Here is a 23,330-nt window from a genome sequence, read left to right as displayed (position 1 = left end):
TTAGATCTGCAGTGACTGATCAGTATAAATTATGTATTAGGCTGCCCAGCTGTACTTGTTTATTCATGCATGGACTTGAAGAATTTTCATTTTCTAAGTACTAAAAGAGCTATGACAACAACAACAAAAATCTATATTTTAAAATATAAATGTACTTTCTTCTCAGCAATATTTTTGCCCTCATATTTCATTTGTTTCCCTCCCCCCCAACACTTTGTGTTTCCCTCTCTTCTCTCAGTATTCTTCTTTTCTGTAAATGACATTCTACGCATGTTTCAATTAACCTATTAGTTTATTCACATAGTTGTCATCAGTTGCATTTGTGTTAATGGAAAGAGCATACTTATTACTTTACCTCTCAGCGATTACTTTTTAAGTAAGGCAATGACAGAGCTAAACCAAACGATGCTGATACTAAAAGCACCAAAAATCAAATTAAGTCAACTGCATTTGGACTCCAGTCATCATGCTTCACTGCAATACTGCTCAAAATATTTTCAACTGAGACTCTGCTATTCTCTTTAAAAACAGAAGTTTTGAATCCATAGATAATTTTTTTCTGTTCATGTACAGTACATAGATATATTGTTCTTTGGAACAGCTTATTAAAAGGAATACACACTGTGTGTATAGGTACAAATTAATGAGAAAGATTTACAACAATCATCTACCACATCATGGTACCTTAAGCTCTCCCATAAAACGTTGCCATCAGTGTGAAAAGCAGAATGACAATACAGTTGTTGAAGTAGTTTACTATAATCAAAACAGTAAAAGCCAATTCCACAATACTTTCTCTCCAGAGCTTCACTGAACCAAGATTAGTTCAAGAAGCCATTTACATAAAGTTTATGCCAATGTTTACATATCACAGAAAGATGACTGAACAGTTTTGACATACTGATTCCAGTTGCTAAGTGAGATAACCAAACAGCCTGGTAGCAGCCTTTCAGAAGAACAAGGAAAGATAGAACTTCTGACCTCTTGAAAATCTAGTGGGGGAAGGTAAAACTTGTATTGGTTAATGTGAACATAGTTTAATATCCCAGGTTGGAAGGGTAATTTAAAACCGTCACATGTCTGGCTCTTGTGCACAAAGTATGCTACACAAAGATCTCCAAAGGGCAAGGCAAGGTGCCACAAGTAAAGAGAGAATTTAGTTGCAAAAGGCCATCTCTCAAAGCTGCACTCAGCTGCAGGATACTTAACAGGTAATAGATTTGTTTTAATATTGATTGTGCTGGGTACAGATTGATCTGCATTGTGTCTATTATGAGATTGGTTTGGGCATTGAATATTGCTTGAGGTTTCGGTGCTCATTTATTTTTAAGGTTGAGAGAGAGAGAGAGAGAGATAAACTTGAACATAGCATTTCTACAAACTGGCTGGATTTATAAATCAAGAGTAAATCAATAATGCCCTCACAATAGCCCCTATGTCTTCTTATCACAAAGAGGCTGAGCAAATTTTGTTGTTGCTGCTTTTATCAGATAATTTAAGAAAGCATTTCTGTTAAGACACACTAAATTGGTAATAACAGTTGCAGAGTCAAGTGACTTAGAAAAAGTGGTTTTATTATTTTATAATTAACATACTCCTCCCCCCCAGGGATTCTTGCAATTAAATAATTAGCAATAATGTTACCCAAAAGTGCTTTTAATGAATTTTCTTAAATTATTGACAGTGTCAACAATGGCTAAAATGGATCAGTTGCTTGTTTGAAAAGTACAGCCTTGGTCAGCATTTCACACTAACAGTACTATTCCAGATCATCCACAATTCAAACTGAAGTCTGGCTTTTTTGTTTTGTTCCCCCGCAGAAATTAAAGTCAAATTGGTCTGAAGATAATTTCAGCTCTTTCTCAAGGTAACTGGATACTGCAAGGTTCAGGAAGAGCTCAGCAGAGTCTGAGCATCAGAGTTCTCCAGAAGATTAAACATTATCAGGAGCCTTGAAATCTGAGGGGTGAGATCTTGCACCTTCTATTCTGGCAAAACTTCCAGGAAGAGCAACTTACATTAGTGTACAGAGAGGCAGTCGATAAACTGCTATTTTAATACACCCCAAACCGGATCTCAAAACCAAGCAATTCTTCTGTTATCTTGGATTAGTGAATACATAGTGTAATTGTGAACAAACAAGGGAAAGGAGAGAAAGCCCTGGACAGCATTTCACGCAAACAGCACTACTCCAGATAGTCAACAATTCTTGTTATGACACTTCTGCCCACTGAGTTTTAATAGGTATGCATAGTAAACACAATCAGATCCTTCATGAATATAGTGCTCCCCCAAACGCACCGTTCAATGAGGTACCATCAGGGACAAAAAAAAAAAGGTGCTGTGCTTAAATCCAGACCTTCAAGTGGTCTATACATGTAAATGATTGCTCCAGATTGGACTAAAGTAGTACACATAGCCTCTCCTTCCCCACAGGTGAGCTTTGAAACTGGCCTGAAATATAGTGGAAGTCTTGGCCGCTGCATATTACTGAAATCTGTAATATGAGTGTGTTTGGATAGGAAGGATTCCTATATTCCTATTGCCACAGTGCCTCTAAGGTGGTGGGCAATAGGATTTAGTCTGGCAAGCCGGTTGGAGCGGAGCAGCCCAATGTTATACGTGGCTGATAGAAGAGTGGCTTCTAGATCATCTTCCCCCGCCCCCCCCCCCCCTTTAATAACTGCAGGAAGGCAACAAATCCAGATCTCCCTACAACTATTCTTCTCTTACCTTATATTAGAGCCGCATTTATACCCACACACTGTGGCTGAAATACAACCGCCGAAGGTAATTGAAAACTTACTTTCCAAGGTCTTATTTACACGTGGAAAGTGCCTAAAAGTGAGTTCCCTTGCTCCATGGAGAGGATTCTTTCTGGCATATTCAATGCAGCTTCCAGCAACAACACTGTATTAACTCCCAAGTGAGAAGCGCTGTTTCTTAATAAAAGAAACTTTTTAAAAACAGTATCGCCGGACTTATGTTATTGTTCTGAGAAGAGACTAAGGGCGGGTGTGTGCGTGCGTGTTTCCTTTTGCTTCAGCAATTAATGCTGAGCGTTTCCCAGAATCAGGGCTTCTGCATTCAGAAGGCGATTGGTGTAAAACAATAGAAGTTTGGTTTGGCTTTGCTGAATTGCCTTCTGGCTTTTCACAGCCTAATTGCGCCCCTGGTCGAACATTAGCGCCAATCCCACGAATGAAGTGGGACTTTGTTCAGAGGGTTTTGTTTATTCGCAGGAGAATAATGTTGCAGACTCTGACCCCCGTGTTCTGGCTACGCTAAGGGACAACTTTCGGTGGGTTATCATTTGGTGGGAAGGGGGTCACGGCGTTTCCGGGCTGGGCTTGCACAGTATCTGCCTGCAAACTTTGAAAAGGTTGCGAGCAGAAAGTATTTCTCCCGGACTGAGCGCGTTGCATTCCCTGGAGAAACAGGTTAACTCTGTTTATTCTGCTTTGGTGTGGGCTTCTTTCCTTTCTCTCTGGCTCAGATCTAGATCTAGCGCTGTCTGATCAGATCCCGGCTTCACGCGCGGCTCTCTAGCGCCACCCTTAGAGAATCCGCGCAACTGCAGCTAAGCTTATTTTATTTATTATTATTTGTCTAAACACTCCAACTTCGGGGTGGGCTGCAGGAGGAAAGGAAAGTCAGCTTTCACTGTGACCTCTATCTAGGTCGCATCTGCCAGGGTCCCGATCGCCAGGCAAGGAAGCACACGCAGTAGGGTTCATTGGTTTGTTTTCCCCTCAAAAACATGCCACCGTTAGTAGGAAGACCACCCTTCTCTGGCAAGTCAGGCGTGGAACACTCAGTCGCAAGTTGCAGCAAATGCCCCGTTTACACTGGGCGTGGTGTGTGTACGTGGGATGCTCTTTGCTAACCGAACCGGTAGAGTACACAGATTGATATAAACTAAATAGTTTGGGAGCCCCTGCAGCAGACATAGGGAGACTGGCTGCTGGGAGAGAGAGGGTTGTAATGTTTTTTTTTTTTTGCAAGGAGAAAATAAATTTGTCAAATTGGTGGCTTAGAGGGATAGGGATCCTCCTTCCCTACCACTGTGCACTACACAAGATACCAGATCCGGCCAGGGCTTGCGGGACCACTTTTCCTGTCGGAGGAGGGAAGGGGCAGCTGGCCTTAAAATGCAATGTATTTTCTCCTGGAGAGAAATCATAGACTGAGCAGTTGCGGTTAGCACACGAAGCGAAAAACTCCTGAACCCTCCCACCCCCAAGATCTCACCTCAAAGGCAAATTTGAAATGTGTACGTTGCTGGTTAAACAAGGGCATTTCCATTTGTTAATTGACGCAATTACGCCTTAGTGGTAATGGGCAGGCTGGTCTCCAGGCAGCCATCAATCACCTTCCCATTGACCTGTCAAAGCCTCCCCTCGCCTCCCCTCCACTCATTCCTGTTGGGACCATTTCTGGATCTAATCGAGAAAAATAGATCCCCTGCTCATCGTCACTTAGGGAGAGACCCTTGGGCCAGAGAGCGGACTGGCTGTGAGACAGGGAGAGGAAAGACTACCTCGGAGGGCTCTTCGCTTCCCTGGTCAACCAGCATGCTGTTGTCCCCCCCGCCCCCCACGTGGAGCAGTTCTTCCCCATTTGCGGATCCCAGACGTCTCTCCCTTCCCTGGCAAGCTGCAGGCGCCTTGGAAGGGGGTTGTTGGGTTTTTGGCCCCTTCCTTTCAGGGCCACTGGAAAGGACAAGAGGATTTCAGCCTTTGCAGCACGAATAATGGACTCGGATGCAAAAAGTTGGGGCTGGCGAACAGACAGATCCAAACGATCATAAAGGAGAGAGGGGGGATACTTAGCACAGAGGCAGGCACATATTAGAGAATTTGCTAAAGAGTCCAGTACATTCGCAGGCACCAGATCCACCCTGAATGGAGCAGCATGATTAACTCCTGTGCACTATATTCCCCTGCACTACCTGCAAACGCCATTTCTTTCCCTTTTCTTTCTTTGAAGCTCCAGGGCGGAGGTATCTCCGGGGGCGGGGGGGGGGAAGGAAAGGGGGGAGAACGGTCTATGTTACACTTAATGAATGGAATAAGTTTCTTCTCCCCTCTCCCCCCGATTCTTCAAAATCCAAATTGGATTGAGTTTTTAAAGAGAGCGCCCGCGAGAGACCAACCGAGCAAACAGTCCAGGTCCCTGCCTTTGACGTGCATCACAGCCCAACACTAAAACAACATGAAACAAGTGTTGAGTGCATCTTAGCTGTTAGAGATGATTGGCAAAGATGGTTATAGCCTGGCTGGGGCTGTCGTTTCGGGATTACTATGACGTCACTTGGATACTCTTCCATGGATGAATGCTAAAGAACTATAGAGCAGAAAATAATACAACAAGCAGGTTCCATATCTTGCAAGCCTTACGTGATCCCCTCCTTTCTTTTAAACTCCCCTTTTCAGTTCAAGCCTCCATACATTGGGGTGATTTTTATATATAAACATATATATTCCTAAGAAGGATGGCAGGTGTGTGTGGGGGGGAAGCCTTCTTTCAGGCTCCATACCTCATGCCTGGTTGCTTTTCTTAAGTGCAATCATCTATAATTGAGGTGGGGGAAGCCATACGTGGACATGTGTATGGGAGAAGGTACATCTTGAAGCAGGGGGTTTAGTTACAATCGATCGGGGGGGGGGGGAGGAGGAATATTGCTTCTGGTTCAAAAATAAGGAGCAGCTATGTCCTTCTCTCAGTTTGGATATCCCTACAGCACCACTTCGCAGGTAAGAGAAGTGAGCACTCACTTTTGATCAGATTCCGCTGCTGCATTCCAGATGTCTTGTTTCCTTCCCCCACCCCCTTTGCTTCGAGTCTTTTTAAAGGGCACATCTGGAGGCTTTTTAAGAAATGTGTGCGTGCGTGTGTCTCTTGTGTTATTCTAGGATTTTAAAAAATAACAACCACCCTCCGTCTGCGGGGCAAGGAACCTGATGTGGCACTGCTCTGTTTTTAGATGCAGCTGATTTACAAATCTGTATCGATCTATGTACCTATGTTACTCGCTTAAAGCTTTCATTTGAGAGGCGCAGCGTCGGGCATTGGCTTTTGCAGGAGCTTTTCTCCCAGCCTTTTACTCTGCGGTGTTAGCCTCGCAGGCTTGCTCTTACGCCCCTCTAGAAAGTACTCGGCCAGAGCTTGTGTGTGCCGGTCTATTTTACCAGATGTTATTGTTGTGTGATTTATCTGTGACATGCTCCTCCGTCTTTCCTCTCACTGCCTCTTATTACAATGTCTCGATTTTTGTCTAGCGACTTCCAAAAGTGCCTCCAAATTAACTAAATTACTGCTCTATGGTAAATCGATCCATAATTTATTTTGGTTGGATTATTTATACACCGTGATCACGGCAAGGTTTTCCTCCCCTTCCTTGGGAAGTTGGCTTCTCCTGTGCTTTTAAAAGTAAAGGAATCCGACGCTTTTGACTGCATTATTTGACATGTTTAGTGCTTCGTCTATTGTCGTTATCTGCAATCGCAACTTCTTGCCTTTAGATCAGTGTGAACTGGAGTAAGGGGGTTTACACAGATTTGTTTTACAATTTTCTATGGCAATGGTTTCCCTAAAGTTTTGCCTGCTTTGATTAGTTACCCCCCACCCTACACATGCTTCCCGTTCGGTTTAGTTCCAATTTCCCTGCACTAGTTGACACTCCTTTGTAGGGAGGTTGGTTGTTTCCCTCCCCATCTCAATTCTTTCTGCTGGTGCTGCGTGTAAAACATCCTTTTCTCTCCCCAGTTTTTTGTGTCTGCCAGCCCCAGTACGACTTGTTGTGAAACTGCCTCCAGATCCGTGTCGGATGTTTGCTCTGGATCTGCCCAGGCGGCTACGATTTGCTGTCCCTCGTACGAAAACAGGCTGCTGGCCAGCACCCGGACCGAACTCAATGCAGCTCTGGGGATGTGCAGCTCTCCCTATTCAGCAGCCGCAGCGAGCCAGGGTTATGCCAACTACCTTCCTTACAGCACAGACCCATCTACTCTTTACACCACACTGGTGAGTAGACGCCCAAATACCAAGCTTCGTCCCGTGTCCAGGAGCTTTTATTCTATGGCTACCTCTGGGCATAGGGGGAGGGAAGGGAGGGGGGGTTCAGCTAGCCTGCAACAGGCGACAAACTTGCTTTAGGACATGGGGAGGGGAGGGGAAGAGGCAGAGTGTGGGAAGAAGCAAAATTAGCAAGAAAGCTAAGACAGATGTCTCGTCCTTCTGGTGTAAAGGCAGCAGCGGGGGGATGGGATCAGAGAGACATCAGGGGCGTCACAGGATTGGAATGCATGGAGCCCCCTTCCCCCCCCCATTGATTCAGTCAGACAAGTGGATTCAGTCAGACAAATTTCCTATTTTAACGCCTTCAGTGTGAACGTCAAACGTTGCTCCTTCCCTTCCAGAACCCACAGTATGAAATTAAGGATGGCACGAGCAGTTTGCACTCGGGAATCGCACAGCCTGCTGCCTTCTACCCCTACGATCATTCCTTAGGGCAGTACCAGTACGACAGGTAACAGCCCCTTTGATCAACTGCGAGTAGCATTAATATCCCTCTGCGACGCAGCAACAGACATCCCCAAACCCCGGGATGTTCTAGCTGACAGATGTTATACAAAGACTCGAAGCAAGCGGCGAACAGCAGTCAGATAGCATCAAACTTTGCTGCTCATCTCCTTGGTAATTGCAGCGGTAATCAAGTTCTAGGAAAAGGCGAATTGTAGTAACAACATCTCCTGCTAAAGCGGTGACACGTGGTACTCTCTATTAAAACGGGGTGTAACCCTCTGCTCGTGACCTCCCAACACAGGGTGAACTCGAAACGGGACCGCGACCTAATGATTCCCTCTCCTTCCCTGGTCCTCTTTGTTCCCAGGAATAAAAGCATCAGTCGTTTAAAAAAAAAAGTAGCAAATAAATAAAATACCCAGAGTGAAGTAAGCTAAGTAATTCTGGCTAATAAAAGCCGGGGGGTAGCTTTAATTTGAATAGACAGTTTGCTGATAAAGTTAATTTTGTATCACTTCCGCAGATTTCCCATGCAGTGACATTTCCTCTTTAAATATTTCATGGCAGGTATGGGACAGTGGATTTGAGTGGCTCAGCCAGGCGCAAAAATGCAACTCGAGAGACAACCAGCACCCTTAAGACCTGGCTGTACGAACACAGAAAAAACCCTTATCCCACCAAAGGGGAGAAAATCATGCTGGCCATCATCACCAAAATGACTCTCACTCAAGTGTCCACTTGGTTTGCTAACGCCAGACGAAGGCTCAAGAAGGAAAACAAAATGACCTGGTCTCCCAAGAACAAAACAGGGGAAGAGAGAAAAGATGAAAACAAAAGGGAGGAAGAGGAGCATGGCACCGAAAATGAAGGCAAAGGTAGGGGTGGGGGAGGACACCTAGGACGAGTGACTTTGAATTGGATTGAGCTGGGTGGGATACACTGATTTCTCTTTCTTCATAGCCATGTCTTCATTAAGAAGGTGTTTAAAAAGCAAGACAAGAGACAGACCCCATCTCAAAGACACAATAGCAAACTCTATAGGAAGTGGCGTTAAAAGTAATGAGACGACAGCCTTGCAAAGCATCCTCTCCCCCCCCCCCATATACTGTCGGTGATTAACATCTTACATTGCACACACACAATTCTCGTACCCTTTCACAATCTCACTCATGTGTTGGTTTCTCCCCCCACCCCTCATTATTTTGAAAAGCAGGTCAGAAAAGCTTCAAGGAAGAAAAGAAATTGAGACTAAGACCCCTGGACGATTTAGACGAGGATGAACAAGACAAGATAGAAAACGTCCGAAAGACTGCACCGAAAGTCAGCAGTGCTTTGGCGGAGTCTGAAAAGAGAGACTGCACCAGCGTGACCCCACCTAGCCATTTTCACACTCTCCCCTGTAGCAAAACCATGCCGGTGGCAGGAGGAGACTTCTTAGAGACCGTGGGGCAAAAGGCAGCCAACGCGGTGGGCACCATTAGTCAAGGGCAGCAATACGAAACCCCAGACAAGCCCCGAATCTGGTCGTTAGCTCACACAGCCGGGGCCCACGTTGTGGTTGCCCCCCCGCACACCGAGCCAAGGACCGTGAGCCCTGACTGTTTGCTGGGCAGGGGGAGGCGCTCTGGGTCGGGACGCTGCCCTGAGGCCAGCCCCCTGGCCAGTCTCAGAGCCCAGCCCATTGCGGACAGTGCGCTCGAAGAACTACCCCAGGCCACCAAGATTTGTAGAAACTCCACTTTCAATCTGCAGTCTATCCAACTAAGCTGTGCTCCCTATCCTGTCCTGGGGGAGACGTGCCAGTATTCTTCAGGAGCTGAAGGTACTTCCATATTTCTCTTCGTCCTGATTGGGGCGGGGGGGACATGCTTGAACGCTAAAACAGGCAGCTAACCCTAAACAACTGACCTCCTTCCCCATCAGCTACCTGTTTCTAGTCCAACACGTTTGTTTACCGCATGGGTCACATGAAAACCATACAACTCCCGCTAATTTGATGCAGCACAGAGCTGGCTGCTGGGCCTAATCATTTTCTGTAACATAAGCTTATTTTGAACAATTATTCTAGTACAACTAACTCCTGGCTGGGGTGAGGGAGTGGGGTATGGGCAGGCCCCCTAAACTCCAAGAGGCTGAAAGGATTTCAGAGAGCTGGAAAGCCTTTGGGCCTAGGTCAGACAAAGCAAATGTACCTGGTGAAGCTTCAAAGTTGATGATAAATTGGTTGTGTCTATACGCAGGGTTTGGGAGAAATGTGAAACCCAGCCAAGGAGCCATAGATCTCAGTGAAGGTTGTGTAGTGCAGCATAAAGATAAACTGAGAACAGCTTTTAGGCCAGTGCTGAAGAGGTGAGGTAGGTAACTAACTTTCCTGCACATTAAACTATTTTATGGGCTCCTCAATGGGACAGTAAAAAGATATATATTTCAGAGAGAATCCGGGCTGTGTTTGCTAGGGGATACTGCTTCAGTTTCAAAGTATTACAAACAGATTACACAAAAGTGCAGGGTCCCCCTGTCTAACCTAACTTGGTGTGGGCCAATGACCAATGTGACCTATTAAAATAGCCCCACTGTACCAAACTACATGATTTGATTTGAGTGCTTAGTAGTTGAGAGGTTATTGAAACCTTGGTGTGAGAGAGAGAGAGAACAGATGCTGGCTACAATGGTGTGAGTTTGGTGGAGAGGATGGATAGGGGAGAGGATAGGCACAAGTAATGGTATCTGTGTTCTGCTTTGCAGGGAAATTTCTCCCAGGACCCACAACTATTCTAGTAAGTTAGTTTAAAATGTTATTTAAGCACACAGATAATTAGGTCCAAATGTTTCTTTTCAGTAAGCAAATTGCCCCGAGACATTTACTGTGTCTCCCCCCCCCCCTCCATGTCGCACCTGAGTTTAGTTTTGTAAAACTCCAGCATTTTAAATACTATAAATTGGGATGTTTTCGTAGCTTTTAGCCTCTGAAGGCGCGGGACACACATTTCACCAATGCCAGTGAGATTCTCATCACCTTTCTTTCCCTCTCAGCAGGTTAGCCCAGCACTTATGTGAGCATCCCAAAGATGGGTCTGAGCATCAAGGCTCTTGGCTTGAAAACTCCTCCGCCAGCCATGAGGATCCCTACGCCTTGAAAGCATTAAATCTGACTCTGGCTTCCCTCCTTCTTGTATGGAGGAGCGGTCATAACATATGCACAACTTGCTTTTAAAAAATGGATGAGACTAAAACCCCCCTCGGAAAGAGAGCAGGGGAACTTGAATAAATTATAGACTTTGTCTCATGCACTGGATCATTGTAGTTTCGCACAAGTTTACAAGACAATACTCCATCCTCGCCACCCCACCGCTATCACTCCGAGTTTGAACAGACCCGCCTCAAGAACCGTCGTGTTCAATGTACAACTTTGTAATTTGTAAAATACCAGTGATTAGCGTGTTTACCAAAAGGCCAGTCTTAATTTTATCCCACCTTGTCCTTTAAAAAAAAAACCCAAAAAACAAAAACCTACTTTCATTCCTCCCCTTTCTTTCTCTGGTAAAGTATGTTTGTAAATCATATTGTCTGTGTGGTTCTGAAGAGACAAAAGAGAGTGGGTATTGTTTAAGGACATTCGACGGGCTGTTTAGTTTCTGTCATTGTATAAAGATCTCGCTGAACGTATTTTTAAGAGTCTCTAATTAAAACGAATCAGCTGAATCCTGTAAAGCCGTCTTGCAAACTTGAGTAACTTATGTCTGAACTACTCAAAGGTCTGACCAATAGGACAAGCGAAAGCTTTCTCTCTCCCTCCTCCCGACCCAACGATGCTGGCTTTCCCCTGTTTTTAAACTATCCACCCCTCCTCCCAGACGTGCATGCTGGGGAGGCGGGAGGGAAAAAAAGGTGCCCCTGCCAGTTTAAAGTCTAGCAACTGGTCTGGAGTGGCAAAATAGGGCATTGTAAGTGGTCATCACCATAATGCCGTTAAAAGAGCAGTGTTGAACTTTACAAGGCAGACCAGAAAGGGAAACCGCATCTCTGTATTATTTCTGTTTAATTAAAAGTGTCATCAAACACTTTCTGTTCAGACTAATAAACCAAGCCGGGATGAGGAAAGAATGTTTCTTTGTTCCTTGTTTTCAGAAGCAGTGGCAATAATTTAAATTAACAACTGTGGTAATTAAGAGGTCATCTATAGATCAACCCGATACTAGCTATTTCCAAGTTCACCAGGGTCAACATTTACATTAAGTCATTTGTGGTCAATAGAGTCCAATGAATTCTGCCTTAATAAATCAGGGAAATCAATCCTGAATATCGAGTAGAGTTCTACATGTTTACCAAAGGCTACTAAGACAAGTGGGACTGCTCAGGGGGGATCCTATAGTATTGTGACCGAGAAGAAGTGAAGCGTTTCAGGGGGATGAGAGACTGAAGATCGATGAGACGGGATCACTGGGAGTGATTGGAAGTGGTCTGTGTAACACACCCACGCTCTCTCTATGCATGTGTAGGTTGGGAGTGTGTCTATGCTGATCATAGACTCGCGTCTATAACGTCGTAGGTGTTTTCCTTCTTTAGAGTATGTTTCATACTTGGAATTTGCATAACAACTGGAATAAGTAACTATGATATACGCACTATACGTTTGTTATGAGTTAATTATCATGTCTTCCAAGTATGAAACACACACCTAAGACACAAAACATTATAGTTGTATATGATCTCTATATATTATGAACATATCTCACACATACCCACCGATTTTTATGTGGAAAATGTCCTGTTTTCCTTTTATTGTAAATATTGCTAAAGTGCATATATTTTAATGTGTGTCCCATTATTTATAAATACTTCAGCTTTAATGCTGAGAAGCAGCACGGGGTTTTGTGATGAAGACCGTAAGTAAAAAAGGTTACCATAATTTTCCAGTTTTGTGGTCCAATCAGTTCAGCCCTTACAACATTCCCAGATGACTCAGTGGGAGATTTGCCAAAGTGAAGAGTGCTGGGCATGTCCCTTAAAGTTTACTTGCAGTTTAACAACAATCCCTGTTCAAGTGGCCTACGCCGAGGCTACTGACAGGACTCCTATGAGGGGAACTTTAGCTCTAATTAGAAGTAACAGACAGATCATTCTGAAGTATTTACTAATCACACATTCACCTTAACAGGAATTAACTCTTAATATCCATATAGTTCCTCATTCAAACCTTAATGACCACTAGAATGGGATCAAACTGCTTTCCTTCGCTTTTTAATTACCAAATGAGGGAGAGAAACTGACAGATATTACACCTCTCGAAGTCTGAGGCGACTTCTTGTGGCTTAAAAAATTAGCCTGTAAATCTTTATTTCCCTGATTAAGACATGCAGAACTATTCTATTGCCTTTTCCCTCAGTATGGCTTTCTGCACTGACTGCCTCTACATTGATTTGTATGAACCCTTCTTTAGCTACAGAGTTTTCGCTTTCCGACAAACTTTCGCTTTCTCGAGAGATTCTGCAGCTTGTGGACAATGGTATTTTTTTTTAATACCAAGATGCTCCGAAATTATTTGCTGTGGTGCGCTCAGTAAAACACAACCCAAAGAAACATATAAATAGATGCATTGTGTGTCTCAGGGATTGAAACAAACCGCCGATCAAACAGATAGCACTGGACGAAATCAGTAGCATAGAAGAAGTGCATTGCCACTTAGAAAGAGCCAATCACTTTCTAAAGTATTCCCTTTAGGTACAAAGATGACTTGATTGAGACTTATGCTACTTCCCCATGCATGTTGCTTTTTTTTTTTTATTACACTTTCTTACGCATTCTTGGGAAAGCCCAGCCTCGCAGGAGCAGCAGCAGGCTGTGGCAGTGACCTGCAGCTTAGAGGCAGGGAAATTAAGCTGTGAGAAGATAAACATTATTTCAAGTCGGATTTGAAGGATTAGCGCTTGTAATAAAGAGTATTAGGCCCATTGGGAGGGTTCTTGCAAGTCGGAGTCTCAGTCCCTCCCATCCCCTCATCCGCCGCAGAGGGGACAGGTGTTTTCTGCGTGGGGAAGTGACGCAGAGGCTTCCCCTCAAGGACCAAAACGAGCCGTTTCTTCAAAGCCAGGGAACTTCTTTGAGTTTCCCCGGCTCCTAAAATGTCACCCCCACGTTGTGGTGCGGGGCTGTTAATTGCACTTTCTTTCTCAGCAGTCTAGAATCAGCGCGCACACCCCGGAGCTGCAGCTCCCAGGGAAGGCGCAGGGATGCCATCTATTCCCGGCAGTGTTTAACGCTAACCATTAAAGGGGGGCGTGGGGGGGGGGGGCTCGATAGCTGCTGCAATTATACAACCCGGACTTGGGAGCTTTTCCTGCGTATACAAAACCTGTGCACTCCCCATATCCTGTCCCTCTTCCGGAGCTGCAGGAAGGAGCTTCTCCCGCCAAGGCCAGAGGCCGCCGTTCTCCGACCTGGGAACGAACCCGGGACCATCATCACCCCCAGCGCCTTGCAAAGTTGCTCTGTTGCCAGTGGAAACGGGCCTCTGGCCTTCTGGTTGGAAGCCAGCTGTTGACAGGCGTCCTGGTTTGACTGGACTTTCAGTGGCATCCCACCTGCCCTCCAGCTCAGAATGGGGGGTGGCCACTGGAGCGGCCAGTGGCCTCTCCAGAGAGGATAAAGAAAAGGAGTACGTGTGGCACCTTAGAGACTATTAGTCTCTAAGGTGCCACACGTACTCCTTTTCTTTTTGCGAATACAGACTAACACGGCTGCTACTCTGAATCCAGAGAGGATGACAATCAAGGCAAGGGCGCTGCGCAAGGCACCGGGACTTCCTAGCGAACACGCTCTGATGTTCCAAGCAACCCAACTTCCACTGACGCTCAGGCAGAGGTGGGGGCTCTTGGCTCTTCTAACTCTACCAGAGGTGCCATCTTGCAGGACGAGACATAACAAACCCTGACAATCCCAGCCGCTGGAGCGACAGTGGAAGAAGACGGGAATGGTGGAGCTAGCAGAGCCGCAAAGCCTACAGCCTCCATCACTACAAAAATCCGCAGTATCATGCCACGCCTAGGTCTTTCCCGGGACACCTCTCCATCTTTTGAAGACTAGTTTGTACCCGAGCACTCCAGACACCTCCATATCTATTTGTTTGGGGAAGATTAGTTCAGAGCGGGCGATTAGGGGATACTTAAACACGCTGGTATGTTTTAAGGGCAGACGACTGAATTAAGGTGACCTGTTAGGAGTCTTAAGATTTTATATATATATATATATATAATTTTGCTCTCCTTTTATTAAAGGTCAAGCGAGCCCGATGCAGATTATCCAGGCAGCTCAGAACTCCCCGCAATCTGCCCATACCGGCAAGATATGTATCGCAAATCTCTCAAAATATAATCTTGGGGAATCATATTCTGAATACTGTTTTGATTAAAAAAATCAGAGCAGGGATTGATGCCGAACTAATATGAAAAGAGCGGAGAACAAGCCGGAGAGCGCCTTAATATTTAATAACAAATAAAAAAGGGGCTCGCCCAGATTTTAAAAGAGCAAATTCAAAGCATTAAACACGATAAATAAAAATCTAGATCTTTTGGATGAGCTTTATTATGAACCAGATTTTTTATAAAAATCAGCACAGGAAAGTGAACTCTACGGCTTTCCCCTCCCACTTGTTTACTGTGGAAACAATGACCACACGAGGCTATTACAAAAAGAGAAGAAAGTTGAAGTCGTGGGGCCCAATCTTGCCAGGTATTAAGAGCCCTCAAATCCTGATTTTAATACCGAATGGGGTCTCAACATCGAGCAGGATTGGGCCCTTGAAGAAGAGCACACTCAAGGTACCAACTCAGATGGACTTCAAAAGAGCAGCTAGCCGATCTAAGCCAAACGCAGCATCGAGTGATGTGAACAAAGAAATGCCGCCCAAACATATCTGGCAGTCAAGAAAAGAAACAAGGAAAAGGCGGGGGGGCGGGGGAATCAGATGTCTTCTATGGATGCAGATTCCTCGATTAAAGACCTCTTGCTAAAGGGTTTGTCTGCAAGAAGGGAGAGACTCTCAAGCAGACAGCCTGGTTTAGAGGAAAAGTCAATGCTGCCCTTTGTTCCAAATCACTTTCATTCGGACCCTCTAATAAATTTGTTAGTCTCTAAGGTGCCACAAATCCTCCTGTTCTTTTTTCTTGTACTATGGTGACTATCCTAGTATTTACCATGGCTTCCACTACAGAAAGCATCCTATGATGAATACGGTGTGGTTACAGTCTACCTGCAGTTACAAATGTCAATCATGCTACATAGCAACCAACACGAGTGGATAAAACCCCCAGCACAATTCCTAGATTGCCTTGAAACGCCATGGAGCGTCCCATTACTTCACTGTGTAGAACTGTGTAGCGCATTTTAGCACGATTGCTATACCCGATAATCAATCACATCACAGTGTAGATGCTAGCGCGGTTTGAGTTACTAGGGGAAGTCACTACAAGACACTGAAATAAAAGTTATTTTAAGAATCTGGGATTACGATATACTTTTAATGTATAAAGAAAAGGAGTACTTGTGGCACCTTAGAGACTAACGAATTTATTTGGGCATAAGCTTTCGTGAGCTACAGATACAGCTCAGCTGTAGCTCACGAAAGCTTATCCCCAAATAAATTTGTTAGTCTCTAAGGTGCCACAAGTACTCCTTTTCTTTCTGCGAATACAGATTAACACGGCTGCTACTCTGAAACCTGTTTTAATGTATAGTTATTTTACTAACATACAGTGATAGCGTAGGTAAGTGTTGTTCCTTTTTGTCATGTATAAAGTACATTCTGGTGACAAACAGCCCCTCCCTGTGCCTGTTTTAGTGACAAGTGGCCCGTGAGACTGTGGACAACTTGCCTCACCCACTAGATCAACAACAAAAGTGATGTTGTGATAGAAAGAGCATCTAAACCAGTACAATGTCCCCTGCAAAGGGAAACAGTTGAGCTGTTTAGTTTTCAACAGTGAGAATGCCCTGCAAAGACAGGTATCAACCCTTAATCTTCAATGCCAAATCTTATTCTTAAACAGCGTCTTTCCAACTTAAACCTTTCAGCTAAGGAATGGTCGGAAGCAAGAGATCTCTGGACAGCAACAATTGATCCATCATTTGAAGCCTGCCATTTAAAGGAGTCCAGATTATTTAAATCCCAGGATTCATTTAGATGAAGGGCAGGTTCATTTGAGGGCGAGGTTTAAAAAAAAAAAGATAATTTTGAGGGGTTTCACTTCTTCCAGGACAGACATGCTAAGTACTTAGGCAGAATCTCTGTCAAGAACAAGGGAACCTGCAACAAGCAGTTTGGTAATAAAGTCACCTTAATGTCTCTCTCTCTCCTTATTTGGTTTCCTTTCTATATAGAGATCAAGTTCACAGAGGTGTTGGAGTCTCTCTGTGAAATCAAACTAATAAGGATAACGTGGTTTAAAAGCAAAATGGTCTATAAAACCAGCGAGCGCAGGAAGTTATCCCTCTGCCTAGAGAGTTTCAATACAGTTCAACCACCCTGGGGGGGGGGGGAGAGGGGGAACCCACCACTGCCAAAGCCAATTTAAGGCTTTTCTCCTCCGGGGGACCCCGAATACAAGAAACCCATCACGAATCATTTCCCCGAATGTCCCTTCCTCCAGCCCTGCCCCTCCCAATCCTGGTTCATGATGGAGAAATGTCCCCTGCCTTGGGGACTCGGAGGTTTAAGAGTGGAAATGCTGTAGCCCGCGTGTGACTGGTCTATCTCCCTTGTCAAGGTATGAAACAACGCCACATCACTTGGCTGGGAACATCCTCAGAGGGGGGAGAATCGGAGCTGATCTCCCCAGCGCCAGGCCCTGGGGACGGGTTCCGGACGTCACACCCGCCTCCCCTAACTTCCAGATTCGACACAACAGTTCACACGTTTGTAGCCTGTTAATGCGCATTGTTCCCCAATTAGTGAACACGCAGCCCTGACATCCCCCCCCCTCCCCCACTTTCAGGATGATTTCTCTCCTTTGCCTCTGAGCGGGCCGGGGCCGGAGGAGCTGGGAGCCGTTGATTGATGCATCCCACGCTGGGTTGGGAAGTTGAGAAAACAAAGTCCGCCTGCTAATGGCCCCGAGTTCCCCTGCGGATGAGCAGACGCGGGCTGCACACTTCAGTGAGCGCGCTGGGGGGGACTGTGTGTCTGGCTTTGTTCGGGATCGTGTCTCCCCCCCCCCCCTTATGCCCTCCTCCCCAGCGCCCTCCTCGGAATTCGCGGGACGCTGATGGCCCCGCTAATGAAGTTTTGTCCAAGATAATTACCGGGGCCATAGAGCCCGGCGATGAAAAGCCGGCTTTGTGCGGCCGGGCTCCCCCCCGCCACTCGCCGTGCCCTCTGGGCGACCCAGCCTGCCAGGCAGGGGCATCGGAGCTGCCCGGGGATTGCCCCACGACCTACTTCTGCCCACTGGCCAGGAGCCGCCTCGCTGTCTCCTTAGCCAGGCGGGTTGCTGCCTTCCCACTCCTACCGAGCCGGGCGAATGCAGATAAACCGGAAAGACACACGGAGGCCACGTCTACACGGGGATTCGTTGCATTTTAACCCGGGCTGCGCATTCTGCTGTTGACAGGTGGTGCATAGGGCTAAACACAGCTAGAAACAGGCTTTTACACCGGTGGGTTTTACCTCGATGTAACTTAGGGAAGTCAACAGCATCACCCGCCCACACCCCTTCATGCTTGGGGTTACCTCCGCTAGCTATAGGCAGGTGGAAACTACAGCGCCTGGTCTCCCCCAGAAAGCCACGTAACTCCAGTTAGGCATCTGGCTTACAAACGCAGCTTTTTCAGACCAGTGTGTACTCGGAACAAATGTGAGCAGAGTCTACACTAGAGTTCACAGTCACCTTCCATGTGAAATGCCACTGGTCAAGTGTAGACATGTCCCCATGTTTATTCCCCCTCCCCCAGCTGTACCTTAGATGTTCTTGTCAACTGCTGGAAATGGCCCACCTTGATTATCACTATAAAAGGTCCCCCCCCCAGCCTGGTAACAGCTCACCTTAAGTGACACTCTCCTTACAGTGTGTATGGTAACACCCAGTGTTTCATGTTCTCTGTGTGTGTATATAAATCTCCCCCCTGTATTTTCCACTGAATGCATCCGATGAAGTGAGTTGTAGCTCACGAAAGCTTATGTTCAAATAAATTTGTGAGTCTCTAAGGTGCCACAAGTCCTCCTTTTCTTTTTGTAGACAGGTCAGACACTAACACCCACAATTCTGCTAAAGAAGCATTAGGCTAGTACAAAAACCAAAGAATCAGTGGCAATCGTCACTCTGAAGTTTCTTTTCCAAAAGAAAACAATACTCCTTTTCTTTCAAGTTGCCTCAGGCCAATTATTGCTTTACTGGTTCTGCCTTCACTAGCTAGATGGGGAAAGGCTTTTTAATTATATAAAAATGGAAGGTTGTGTTAGCAAAATTAGTTCAACAAATAACACTGACCATCACAGATGCAGAGCCAACCTCAGACCAGCTTCACTTGTGTGGTCTATTCAGGAGGGGATGGGGGAAGAGAAAGAGGGTAAAAGTTGAAAGTCTTTCTCTCTCTCTGGGCTTGTCTACATTATAACATTTGCATCTTCAGACACAACTGTAAATAGTCAAGATAGGTGCCAGGATTCTGACTCCAACCTGGTCTGACCACCCTACACTGCCCAATGGTATCAGCATCCTGATGGTTAACTACATTTTGCAGAGTCAGGGGATAACATTTGGTGAGGTAGCCAAGGTAAAGTGGGTGTAACTAGAAAAGCAGAACAAAGCTAACTGAGTCTGACACCGTATTTGTAGCCTTCAGTGATAAACTAAGAACCCAGTTTGCTATCTCATCCCACCCCCTTTCTGAGTCCCTGCTTCCCCCTCACTACCACCAACTTCACTTTCCCACCATCCACTCTCCTCTGGGTCCCTGCATCTCCAACCACTTGCCCCCAGTCCTCACTGGTCCCTTGCTTTCTTCCCCTCTCCACTTCCCTTCCAGGTTCTTGCTTCCCCACACCTGTAGTTTCTGCTGCTTCTCCCCTCCGCTCTTGACACACAACCCAGGTCCCCACTCCATTTTGCTCTTTCCTCCACAAACTCTCCCTGTAAGGCTTATTTTTGACTGAGTTCAGGCTACAGACAATGCTGCTACCTCCCACCCATGTAAACAGTGGCTGGGGAGAGCAGCAAGAGTCCTCTGCCCACAGTACCAGGAACTCTGTGCCCCCGGGGTTTCCCTCTCTATCAGGCTTTTCTCGTGTTTCCATTTGCCTCAAAAATCAACAGGGTTGTGTTCATGGACACATAGAACATACCCAGAAATTCTGGAATTAAGCAGATGCAGTGTTCCAAAATTATTGCATTACAGATAAACCAAGAAATGCCAGGGAGTCAAGGGTAGGGCCTTGCTTTGCTCAACCAACAACAATTTTCAAGCAAGTTACCACCACATGAAAACAAGTAGCTCCAATAAACAACATCATAGTGAGCCACTGATTCTGAAAAGCCCTCTCAAACCCTTCAAAGCTCCAGCTCCATATGCTTACAAACAGCGTGGAGATGTCTGATAGCTATGTTAATGACACCCATGTACAGTTCTCCTTCCCTGGTGTTAGCTGCACTTGTTAAATTTCTTTCAGGTTAACCTAGCTAACCATGGGCCAGCTACCTCCAGTTTAAAGCACCACTTCACTTGAGCTAGAGATTTGCGAGGGGGCGGGGGCAGGAGTCAGGTTATGGGCTGAGTTATATCTCCAGCTAACAATGCAGTGAAGATAAACTCTTTAAATCTAGATTGCCTGTCTCTCTAAAGATATCTCTTCACTTAAAAAAAAATGGGGCAGGGGAGGAATTTTTAACCTGAGTTAGCTGAAAGAGCCATGAAGATAACTTGGGTTAGTTTTTTGAGTTAATCAAAAAACTTTATTGGGGAGCTGCTAACCCCAGTAAATCTAGAATGGCCTTGTCTACATTATTATTTTAACAGGAGTAACTAATCCAGATTAAAGAGTAAAAGATTTTTTTTCTTTTTGCACGCACAGTAAATACATTAAGAGAGTTTCTCCAGCTCCACTACAAGTTACTACACATGACTCAGGAATTACTGGATGAAGTATTGTGATCCAAAATACTGTGATAACAAGATGGTAATACAACTTAAAAGGATCGGAGGGTTATAGTAGATCATAAAATTAAATATGAGTCCCCAATGTGATGGAATTGCCAAAAAAGGCTAATCTTATTCTGGGGTATGTTGACAGGAGTATTCAATGTAAGACACAGGAGGTAATTGTCCCACTCTACCTGGCATTAGTGAGGCCCCTGCTGGAGTACTGTGTCCAATTCTGGGTGACACACTTTAAGAAAGATGTGAACAAACTGGAGGGAGTCCAGAGAAGAGCAATAAAAATGATGAAAGGTTTAGAAACTAACCTATGAGGAAAGGTTTTAAAAATTGGGCATGTCTAGTCTTGAGAAAAGAAAGCTGAGTGGGACCTAATAACAATCTTCAGACACATTAATGGCTGTTATAAAGATGACTATGATCAATTGTTTTCCATGTCCATTGAAACAAAAAACACTTGCAGCCAGGGAGATTTAGATTAAATATTCAGAAAAATTTTCTAACTAAAAGCGTAATTAAGCTCTGGGGTAGGCTTGCAAGGGAGGTTGTAGAAGCTCTGTCATTAGAAGTTTTTAAGAACAGATTGGACAAACACTTTTCAGGGCTGATATAAGTTTACGTGGTCCTGCCTGAGTACATGGGATGGGACTTGACTTCTTGAGGTCCCTTCCTGTCCTATATTTCTAGGATTCTATTCAGGCAGGTGATCAGATTAATCAGCTCTTCCCAATCTTTTGAAAGATGAAGCCCAGGTCAGAAAAATGAACTTGAGCCCCCTTTAACAGTTGTGATTGAACTTGCCCTGCTATTGGTCTGCACCCCTCAACTAGTCCTTCACTCCCCTTTTTAGAAAGACATGCACCACACTTTGGAAGACAGTGAATTAAATGGATCATATTCATAATATCTCCTTGCTGGGGTTAAAATCCATGAATCTATGAGGCAGGGAGTCCAGGATTCTATATCTGTCACTGATGCATAGTGAAGCTTTGGACAACACACTTTAGGTCCAAATCCTGCTCATCTTACTCAAGCCAGTAGTTTTATTAATTGCACATGCCCAAGTTTCCCTAGTATGTATTATGGGGATAATACCTATCTGCCTCGCAAGGACGTGGTGCTGTCTAACTGAATTTAAGCTTGTAAAGTACTTCAACAGCCTCAAATGGAGGTTGCTAGATTAGAAAATTATTATTAGTGGCTGCAGTTGTTGTTATGAAGCAGTATGTTATGGTGAGAGTGATTATTTCAAGCTGATCTAAACCAGTGTGGGCTGCTCCTTGTGCCAGGTGTCATTTCAGGACCAATGCATCTGTTACTGGGAATTTTTTTTAAACCTACTGTTCATCTGAAAATAAATCATAGGCCAGGACAGGTGGATAACTGTCTGAAAATATTTCATTATTTATTTAATCTGGATTCTTTTTCAATCTACTTAGCAGGAGAAATACTTTTTTTTTTTAGCCTGAATCTGAAAGCTGGATTTTTCATCTGAAGAGGAGAAGATATCCTGATAACACCTTGATGTAAGTAGAACAGCGCATCTCAATTATCTTTAGCAACGCATTGGTAGTTTCTGTCCCTCTGAAAGACTTGAGGGAAGAGAAAAAAGTTCTCAAGAAAAAAATCCACCTAGAAGATTTGTAGTAAACTTCCTAGTGCTTCATATCTTGTTTTCTACCCTTCTTGGGAGACTCTTTGGGAAATAAACTCATATATATTCAGAGTAGAGGCCTTATATATGCATATCTCAAAGCCATTACATCTACTACCTGTATTTTCCAGACATATAAAGCAGACTTAAATATGGCTCAGCTAGCCAATGGAAAATTCCCCTAGATTTCTCCTACATTCTCCAGTTGTGCAAGGCTACTGATCCCCAGATGACAGTATCTCCTCTTGGGACTGTTGGTGAGCTGAAGTCACAGTGGGTCTCTAGGATCTGGCAAGGGAAAGGATGCTTTTCCCCACTCCCAATCCTGTACTGAGAGCAGCTTGGCCAGATCAGCATATTCAGCTTTTTTATTTGCAGAATGATATCTTCACTTGTGGACTGAGGCAGTAGCTGGCCTGTAAAATTTGCTACCCTTTGGCTCATCTGTTGGTTTCCTGAATGGCCACTGTATCTTATAAGACTTTCACACTAAATTAAGTGACTTCCTTTGGAAGAAAAAAATGGAAGAAGTACCCTACAAGAAATTGAAATCCTCCCTCTACCTATAGCATGAATTGTTATACAGGTGGATAAGTGTATTATATTGCTGATACACTAGATCTGACAATTTCATACAAGTAAATGGAGTAATCTACAAAATTATTCTTTTTAAAAGAAGTGTGCACCAGGAAAGCATACAAAAGCATCAGCCATTCAACATGCTATCATGAATGTTGGCGCTCCCACAGTTGTCAAGAGTTACTAAGACCTAAATTATTACTTTGAACATGTTATCACCAAGCTTGTCACAATACAGCCCCTCAAGGAACTGATCAAGAAAAAGAGGCAAGAGTTAGATGGACAAGTATCTACACTCAAGAAATATCATCTTAGGCATATCAAAGTTATTGCCTGACTTGACTTGGAGGAAAAACTTGGCTTATTCTAGATGCCAATTCTGTTGGACTCAGATGTTCTAATGGAAAGGTATTCTCAAGACTTCAAC

General features: G+C 44.8%; 1 protein-coding gene and 1 long non-coding RNA gene across 7 annotated transcripts in view; one reads left to right on the top strand and one right to left on the bottom strand.

The window, feature by feature from the left end:
- The window catches only part of LOC119841243, a 267,085-nt gene that overhangs the window by 204,331 nt on the left and 39,424 nt on the right, over positions 1-23,330 (bottom strand). The window lies entirely within an intron of this gene.
- Positions 5,477-11,414, top strand: IRX6 (iroquois homeobox 6). Of its 6 annotated transcripts, none has more exons than XM_043494985.1 (8): positions 5,477-5,756; positions 6,769-7,026; positions 7,422-7,531; positions 8,095-8,402; positions 8,741-9,349; positions 9,768-9,881; positions 10,273-10,304; positions 10,561-11,414. In XM_043494985.1, exons 1-6 carry the CDS (start codon positions 5,712-5,714, stop codon positions 9,878-9,880), a joined length of 1,443 nt encoding a protein of 480 aa, XP_043350920.1. In that variant the 5' UTR covers positions 5,477-5,711; the 3' UTR covers position 9,881; positions 10,273-10,304; positions 10,561-11,414. The 6 variants fall into 6 exon arrangements, with proteins under 6 accessions (XP_043350920.1, XP_043350918.1, XP_043350917.1 ...); XM_043494983.1 differs by having other exon boundaries at positions 8,738-9,349; positions 10,564-11,414; XM_043494982.1 differs by having other exon boundaries at positions 8,738-9,349.

This window comes from Dermochelys coriacea, chromosome 12, assembly GCF_009764565.3.
Source record: "Dermochelys coriacea isolate rDerCor1 chromosome 12, rDerCor1.pri.v4, whole genome shotgun sequence".
Classification (NCBI taxonomy): Eukaryota; Metazoa; Chordata; order Testudines; family Dermochelyidae; genus Dermochelys; species Dermochelys coriacea.
This window is presented reverse-complemented; position numbering and strand designations above follow the sequence as displayed.